The 9,506-nt window shown below is 40.9% G+C and overlaps 1 protein-coding gene across 1 annotated transcript; it reads right to left on the bottom strand.

The window, feature by feature from the left end:
* Window positions 1–6: 6 nt before the first annotated feature.
* LOC129858218 (protein ATP1B4-like) lies at window positions 7–9,148 on the bottom strand. The gene is made up of 9 exons (XM_055927266.1): window positions 8,956–9,148; window positions 8,637–8,706; window positions 7,549–7,774; window positions 5,708–5,836; window positions 5,468–5,575; window positions 4,640–4,839; window positions 3,714–3,770; window positions 3,509–3,601; window positions 7–3,390 (listed from the first exon to the last, which is right to left on the bottom strand). Exons 2-9 carry the CDS (start codon window positions 8,700–8,702, stop codon window positions 3,229–3,231), a joined length of 1,041 nt encoding a protein of 346 aa, XP_055783241.1. The 5' UTR covers window positions 8,703–8,706; window positions 8,956–9,148; the 3' UTR covers window positions 7–3,228.
* Between the last annotated feature and the right edge of the window lie 358 nt (window positions 9,149–9,506).

Here is a 9,506-nt window from a genome sequence, read left to right as displayed (position 1 = left end):
TACACATTGTTCAATTAGTCAATATAATTTAATTTTTATTGTTAACATTTGCTACAGTGGTTTTATTAAACAATATGAATTGGAATTACGCTCACCATTTTAATATTTCTTAGCTCGAGTCTCCATATCTTTAGGCAGTTTTGATCATTGACTGTACCATATCAACATAATGAATAAAATTAATAAATCATTCTGCAATGCCTTTAAACATACACACCCCTACTTATTTATTTGGATAGTGAAGCTAACACTTTTAATTTGGCACCCCAGCATTTTGGATTTGAGATCAATTATTTTACATGAGGCGAAAGTACAGAATGTCACCTTTTATTTGAGGGTATTTTCAAATCTGTTTTACCATTTAGAAATTAAAGCACTTTATCTAGTTCCCCTATTTCAATGTGTCATAAGCATTTGGACTAATTCACTTATGGAGTTGGTTTCCCTGAAACAGACTAAGTCTAGTACTAGACTAAAAAGCATGTGGAGAATCTCCATTAAAAGTGCTTTTTAGTACAAGACTAGGCTTAGTCTATCACATTTTGTCTAAAGTTTAGTATTTGGTCCCAAATTCCTAGCACGCAATGAGTACATCAAACTTTTGACTTCAAATTTGTTGGATGGCAATGGGTGCATTTGCAGTTTGTTTTGGTTGTGTTTTGTTACGGATTATGTTTTGCGCAATAGAAATGAATGGAAAATAATGTATTGTGTCATATTGCAGTCACTTTTATTGTAAATAAGAATAGAATATGTTCCTGAACACTTCAAAATTAATATGGATGCTACCATGATTACAGATAAACATGAATGAATCGTGAATAATGATGAGTGAGAGTTACAGAAGCATAAATAGCTTACTTAGAGGCACAAGCTTGATGTAGTCATTGCGTGCTATGAATATGGGACCAAATACTTAACGTTTAACTAAATGTAATACACTATAAATGAATTTGTCCAAATACTTATGACACCTTCGAATGGGGGGACTAGATACATAAAGTGCTTTAATTTCTAAAATTTCTAAACCGATATATATGAAAATACCCTCAAATAAAAGGTGACATTCTGTTCTGTCGCCTCATACAAAAAAAAACATTTGATCTCAAATCCAAAATGCTCGAGTAATTTTAGGTTCACTGTCCAAATAAATACGTAGGGGAGTGTATATCTGGGAAAAGTAGACCTTCAGAGAATGATGGCTAAAGGGTAGTCATTACTTTATCTTGTTTGTGCATGTGTAATAAGTTATGTTTAATGTACTGTGCTTGACAACCTTCAACGTAAGAAAAGAGTTGCATGTAAAAAAATATATAATACATTCCTATGGGGGAAAAAAGCATTGTTCTCATCAACATTGTATTTATTATAGTATATATCAGAATAAATACATGGATACCAGGTTTAGTAGAATCATAGCAAAGGTACAGTAACAAGGATTAATTCTAGGCCTACATCAAAATAGCCTGTTATTTCATGAAGAGTGTGCAAGACTGGCATACAAGTTTAGCAACAATGTGACCTCTGTCGGTTTCCACAGTAGATCTTACTTTCCATCAGCTAATATAGAGATCAAAGTCAGCCTGCAGTATTACAGTCTCAGTAGCAGTCTTGTGTTCATACAAAATAAAACAAAATGGCAGCATACACTGAGTATACAAAACATTATGAACACCTGCTCTTTCCATGACATAGACTGACCAGGTAAATCCAGGTGAAAGCTATGATCCCTTGTTAAATACACTTCAATCAGTGTAGATGAAGGGGAGGAGACAGGTTAAAGATGGATTTTTAAGCCTTGAGACAATTGAGACATGGATTGGGTATGTGTGCCATTCAAAGGGTGAATGGGCAAGACAAAAGATTTCAGTGCCTTTGAACAGGGTATGGTAGTAGGTGCCAGGCGCACCGGTTTGTGTCAAGAACTACAACGCTGCTGTTTTTTTCACGCTCAATAGTTTCCCATGTGTATCAACAATGGTGCACTACCTAAAGGACATCCAGCCAACTTGACACAATTGTGGGAAGCATCGGAGCAACATGGGCCAGCATCCCTGTGGAATGCTTTCGACACCTTGTAGAGCCCATGCCCCAACAAATTGAGGCTGTTATGAGGGCAAACGGGGGTGCAACTCAATATTAATGTTTTGTACACTCAATGTATATTATCAACAAATGTAGAATAAGGAGCTATCAACAAAAAAAATGAAAAAATGAAATGTAACCTAGTCATTTACTGTTTATCTTACTGAAATGTAACCTAGTCATTTACTGTTTATCTTACTGAAATGTAACCTAGTCATTTACTGTTTATATTACTGAAATGTAACCTAGTCATTTACTGTTTATCTTACTGAAATGTAACCTAGTCATTTACTGTTTATCTTACTGAAATGTAACCTAGTCATTTACTGTTTATCTTACTGAAATGTAACCTAGTCATTTACTGTTTATATTACTGAAATGTAACCTAGTCATTTACTGTTTATCTTACTGAAATGTAACCTAGTCATTTACTGTTTATCTTACTGAAATGTAACCTAGTCATTTACTGTTTATCTTACTGAAATGTAACCTAGTAATTTACTGTTTATCTTGCTGAAATGTAACCTAGTCATTTGCTGTTTATCTTACTGAAATGTAACCTAGTCATTTACTGTTTATCTTACTGTGTAAGTAAAAGTGTCCTGCCTTCACCATTCTTCATATTGTAGCCCTTGGAGTCTACAAAACACAATAGATATGCTGTTGAAAAGTACAAACTCAAAAGAAATTAGTACACAATTTGATTTAAAAACAAAATGTGCTTAACATGTTCCTCTTATATCCTTATTGTACAGTGGGTATTTATGTCTATTAATAATGTCTTAAATTATAAATTGCATAGCTACAGAGACTAACTACCTGTGAGATGAGCCTTGTGTTTCATAAACCTAGCTAGTGGCATTGGTCTAGCTAAGTATTCAATGGTAATATTCAGTTTCTATACTTAGCTTGTGCTCAAGACTATCAGTGAGGTGTCTGTGTCGTGTGTGTGCTTATGATCCATTAACATTCCAAATGATTGCTTTTTTCAGCAAAAGGCACAAGAGTACATGAGGGAATGGGAGAAGAGAGAAGCTGGTCAACTATTTTATGCAAAACAAGGATTCAACATAATGAGATTTTTTCCTATATTCTCTTGTCTCCTGGTTGTCATGGGGACAGCATTCAGCATGGGGAATACTACTATGCGCCCACATCGAAGGAGAAGGACACACTGCCTAGGAAGCGATCGGTAGGCGAATCATTGATGATGCCCTTGCCATTGAGTTTGCATTTTACAACAATGTGGGTGTCGTACTGCAGCCCATTGAAACGCACGGCCACCACCGGCGCTGTGTAGTTTACCTGGGAGAGGGGATATGGGACACAAGCAGCTTGAGTGGCTATCGTCACTATGATCATGCATATAATCTAGATCATGAGAGCAACAGTGGAAGTCATAATGCTGAAAATCCTCACTTACATGTCTCAGCTTCCCATAGTAAGGGTAGTACATCAGGTTGAAAATGCTTTTTGGGAAGAACTGAAGCTCTCCTAAGCTTTCTGGCGCACCTTTCTGAAAGAGTGAGAGGTTACCAAGTGAGTTATATTTTGGTGACTAAAGCAGTTATTATATTCAGTTACGAAGAGATGATGTTTGGAGGGAGTAATGCTGATTTTTACTGTACCTTGACTCCACAGGTCACGTTTACGGGAGTGCCTTGGCCAGGTAAATAGCCCAGTATCTACAGGGAAAGAAATGAGAGCAAAGAAAGGACCCTTTTGTTGTTATAACATCATTTTGATGAGAAAAAGTGTTGTAAATCTGTGCATATTAATAATTCACAGTGGTTATCTTCAGTTTTCTACCTAGCGATAATATACATTTTGGATATCCCCACCAGGTTTCACTCTAAAACGTTCAAAATGGGGACAATAAAACTATATGCTACAGTATATAATGCTAACAATAACATTGATTTGAGTCACAGGAACGCTGTAATCATATAACAAGACCGTTTTTATCTGCTACCCACAATGGCCACAAGATGTCACTGAAATGTATGTATCTTTCTCAGATTACCTCAATGGCATCCTCCATTTCATCTATAAACTACTTTATGTCTATAACACAGACAACACTATCTGTTAGCAAACACTGATTATATATGCAGCTTTAGGATGAAGTTCATGTTAGGTGACTGATGCTATAGAGGGATAGTGTGGTCCTGGATCTGTTTGTGCTGGGAGAATGACTCCTGTGATCGTTGTCATGCCAAACGTGCTTGGCACGCTCATAGAAGTTGGCAAAGACAGTCCAAACAGATCTGGGATCAGGCTATCCCTCTATAGCATCATCTTGTAGCCATTGTGAGGAGCAGATAAAAACGGTCTTGTGATATGATTACAGCGTTCCTGTGACTCTACTGTAGCATATAGTTTTATTGTCCCCATTTTGAACGTTTTAATATTATCGCTTGGTAAAAAATGGAAGATAACCACTGTGAATTATAAATATGCATAGATTTATAACATTGTTTCTCATCAAAATGATGTTATAAGAATGGGTCCTCCATGGGGGAGATCTCTACGATCTGATCTGAGTGGGTCTTACCCGGTTCATTCGGAGGAGGATGCAGGGTTTCCCCTGGGAGAATCCAAAGTGGGGGTCCTGGAGCCCCGAGCACTCGCCCAGCCAGGACCTCTTGAACTGGCACGCCTTCCTCTCTGCGCTTTCCCCTTGTTCATCCTGCATGAAGTACGCGTCCTGCGGACACTGGATGTTCCTCTGCTCCTGTACGGCGTCATTGTATGCTGAAAGAGATACATTCAAAAATATATAAAAAAATAATGGGGGGTTCATGGTTAGCACTGAAACACCATTGATAATTTAAAGAATGGTATTTGCTACTGTATGTCAAGGAGTGCAACTGGTTGAAAAAATTGAAATGGAGAATGTTGAAAAATAGGGACATGAGGGGGATGGGGAGGGGTGGGCTCCCATAAATAAACCAATTGTTCCGCCAGGCCTCTGATTCAGGCATCCTGACCAAAGCGGGGAACTGAAGAAGGGGGAAAATGTAGCAGAACTCAATGGATACGCTCTGCCCATAAAGAGGCTTTCCCTTCCCAGCATGCAGTTCTCCCAGTGGCAGTTTGGGCATAGGACAAAGGTAGGGAAGGTAGGGGGGAGAGGATTAACTTACCGTGTGCCTGTTCTGCCTCAATGTCATACCCCCAACATGTCCCCAACATTTGAATTCCATTGGACCCAACACAAACAAGCACCATCCTCAGCTAACTTTCAGACCACACTCCCGCATTTTCATACAGCTAAAAGTAGCATTTGAATCAACATGGTAATGTCATGATCACGGTGGAATTCATGTTTCTATTCAAGTTTGGCCAAATGCCAACTATTTCATCATTGTATCTGACTCACGTCTTAGCTGTTCTTCCATTAGCTTTGCATACTTCTTCCAAGACTTGCGGTCGGATGCATTGAAGGCGATCTCATAGTGCCCATCCAGTTGTGGGGACATCGTCATACCTGCCAAAGGAAACCCATAGACAGTCAACTGTGCTTACGTTCAGATAGAATGGACAGATAGAAGGATGGAGGAGTGATAGAGGGATAGAATGACAGAGAAATAGTGAGTTGTGGGTTAGAGTTTATATTTACCTGGTGGCATCACCCTGTCGTTGTGGGTTGGATGGTAGGGGCTGATAGACAGCATGAGGCACCACATACAGGCACCAAACATGGCCGCCAGGAATGCATACAGTGCCGTGTAGAAGAGGATGATCAGAACTAGAAGGAGGTAACATGGATGGCATATAAAGAGAATGAATTCAAACCAGTCATTATAACTCAATTTCATGGAGATGATGAGAAGAACGGCGAGGGTAACAGTTGTGGTTATGGCTATCAGCGTGATTTGGAAAGACTACAAGCACAGCATCAGAACAGAAAGTTTTGATTTGAATTGTCTATATAATGAAGTATAAAGAATCCCCTGTTATTATGTTGGAAGTTGGAATTGTCTGGGCTGTCTAGACACTCCTAATGACTTTGCTCAGGATGCTCACTATTGTGTTAATTAAACCAATACAAAAGAGTTGTCTCTCCATGTCTGCAAATGGGAATCACTCCAATCAGTTTGTATTTTGTTACGAAATATATTTGTTAACAAACTCATTCAAATTATCTGAACTATGTGAAAAAAAGAAAACCCTGGGAAGTGCCATTGTTCTCCCCAGATTTCAATTAACAGTCCATTAGCAACTAATCAAACCCAAACGTGCCCTAAACTAAAGGCTTTTACTGCGCAGGCAATTTCACAGGAGACTAGTTGCAGCCAGCCTTGCATCCCCTGAGCCCACAAAGGCCTTACTGTTTGAGCTCAGTGAGAATTCACCCAGCAGTCCTTTCACTCAGGAACACAGTGAACCTCCGGTTGCCATCGTAGTGACGGTCTTTTGCAGCCATAGAGCCATGGCCAGCTCCAAGTAGCCCCGATCACCCCACTCTGTTAATGTGTCCCCCTCTCACACTCCTCTCACACAGGAGACACATCACAGACTTCAAACTCAGTCCCCTCTCCTTTCTTGCCAGGGGGCACATGGGGCCCCATTCCTTCACAAGTGTGCACACATTGCTTACTGAAACTATCGCTCCTTGTCCTGAGCCTGGCCTTTTGTCTTCTGTATTACTGGGCACGATGATGAAAAAACAGCAAGTTTTCAGCTTCTGACGTTTTCAGGAGGAACATGCTCTTTCTTGAGACATTTTTCAAAGCTTGGCCCCTTGGACCGCTCTCGTATGGTAGAGTTCAAACCCAAACGCGTCACATAGCAACAAGGCTGTCGGATCAAGAGCCCTGCTCCATCATTACTGATTCAACAAGCCAATTTACGACCCCCCCCCCCCCCCCACACACACACTTGTCTACTCCCTATGTGTTTGCCTGTGGCCGTGGGGCCGCGAGCACGCTAGGGTCAAATGCAGAGTTCACGGGAGCTTTGGGAAAGAGGCAGTGGAAAGCCAGGTGAGGGGTATGAGGAATGTGATTCCTGGCCAGTGCGCGGCCCGGAACAGCGCACTCCCGCCGGGAATCCGTCCCCAGGCAGCCTTGTTTTTGTCCACATCGGGACAGAGTTGTCTGTGCACCTATGTAAACATGAAGCTCGGGGACACACACACTCACAGTACAGTGAGCAGAGGCAAGGAACGAGGTCCCCCCCAGCTATAGCCCATCCCAGCCCATCATCCAAAAACAATAAACCATGAAACCACCACTTTTGCTTCAACAATTGGCGATTAACATTGTAATGATTACAAATGAGAGAGGTTAATGGATCTATAAAGAGGTAAAGTACCAATGTGTCAGTAGATCTAATGTTGCAGTTTTGAACACTGCATTATGTACACGCTTTAGCTGTTATCTTGGGGGTGGAATATGTTGTGTGATAGGATATGTAAGCGCAACATGCAGCCTGCTACTACTGAGCACTTCTACTTACACCAGCTATGCCCAGTGCGGCCCATGAACTCTCTGGTCTCTGAGTTCCATAGATATGTCTTCACATCGCCTGCTTTCTCGTGGAGCGTTCTCTTAGGTTTGGGCTTGGGCTTCCATTTCTCAAAGTTCAGGTCTTCCTGCTCCAGAGGTTGATGTTCTATCAACTCCTCCTGCACCTCTTCCAAGGCCTCTGACACTGCGTGCTTTCCAGGCGGCGCCTCTGCAGACTGGCACAAGGAAAAAAGAGGGGGAGAAAAGGAAGGTAAGAATCACCCCAGTCTGACTTTGCCTTGCCACGATGTTGTCAATCACTATCTATTGGTTCTAACTCATTATAGAAAGCCATTTTTGAATTATTATAATCAGCCATGTTTTTTAGGTTAAGCGCCATGATTCTTTTTACATAAAGACTATTATTCCCGATTTATCGAGTAAATGCAATTTTCCAAAACAGCATGACATCCGCTGTAGCAACGCTCCTCCGCGATGGTCCTGTCCCATCATGTTTCCTTAAATTGACCTTCGTCATGACCCTGGTGGTCCTCTTTGGGAGGGCTCTCCTCCTCGAGGTTGACCTTCCTGCTTGGAGCAACAGCTGCATCCGAGCTGGAGGGTCACGACGACAGCCAGATGTAAAACACTGATTCTCAGCATAGAGAGGCCCAAGAAAGATCCCCAGTGGTCAGTGAAACCCCCTGGGGTTTTAAGAATGTCGCTTTCTTAATGAAGTGGAGTTTTTAAGAACTTTTTCTATGGCTTTGTTGTAAGATCAAATACACTTTTAAAAAAAGCATCCTGCTAATTGCAGATGGATCTATTACTGGTAAGCCTTCTGGATGTTTAAAGTATCCAAATCAGAACTAGATCTGATATATGGCATGCAGGTTTGATGGGTTAACAGTTACAGGCAGATATGTATTTTATTTTATTCTATTCTGACATAAATGGGTAAGAATTTCATTCATTATTAATTAAATCCATGAGGTATGGTACCCCAATCCCCTTGCAAGGTGCACTTGTAGACAGCAGAATGAGTCCCAGAAATCAATTAGTTTTCATGTCATCCTCTGTTTTCTAAAGTGGACTTACTGGATTTGGTGAGTAGTTTCCATGGTGCTCTTCCTCAGCCCCTCCCGCCGTAGAATTGGGCTCCATGATTCTTCACAGAGAGAAAGGTACTTGTTAAACCAATCACATCTACTACCTTCCCCAAGGAATTAAAGCGGCACATCCTAACATCATTAGAAAGTAATACAAATCCATTGCACCCACTGTTTCCGACATTTTTGCGTGAGGTCTACCAAATAACTTTGAAAAACCATTACAAATGTTTTTATCCACAATTGATTTTGGCACAGCTCCAGGGTGTGATTTCCCAAAAAGATTTAAATAACGAATCTTGACATACCTGAAGTTTTCTTTAGCAGGGAAAGTTCTTTGAGTGTCTTGAATCCCTCTTGACCCTAAGTAGAACGAATTCTAAATTGGTCAAAAATAAATTTGGGATTTCATTTGAAAGTTTTACGCACACAAGGGGAGCCGGGCACAAGAAGCTCCTCTCAGCTAGGCGAGCATCATAGTGACTGAGTGCATACTGAAAAGAGGAACACGGGGGGAAGGCGGGGGGGACTCGTGGGAGAGAGGGAGCAATGTCTTTTTTTAATCCCAGAAGAACTTTTGGCAACAGTGTAGGGGCCGATGTACGACATTCTGCACACGCACACCAGAGTCGCGTTGTCTGTTGAGCTGAACTGAGACTCAGGCAAAGACGCAGCGCATCAAAAATACTTTTTCTATGTTATTCCCAACATGCTACTGGCAATCACTGTCGTGCTTAAAGCTGCATTAACTGGGGTTTTTATTAATAATGTATCTATTTTTGTGCTTTTTAAATGGCCACTGCTTGTTGTAGGCTATGCTAAATGTAATGCAACGAGTAAATTCCAATAGTGTAGTATT

Source organism: Salvelinus fontinalis, chromosome 6 (genome assembly GCF_029448725.1).
Source record: "Salvelinus fontinalis isolate EN_2023a chromosome 6, ASM2944872v1, whole genome shotgun sequence".
NCBI lineage: Eukaryota > Metazoa > Chordata > Actinopteri > Salmoniformes > Salmonidae > Salvelinus > Salvelinus fontinalis.
The sequence above is the reverse complement of the archived record's forward strand: the minus strand, read 5'-3'. Positions and strand labels throughout refer to the sequence as shown.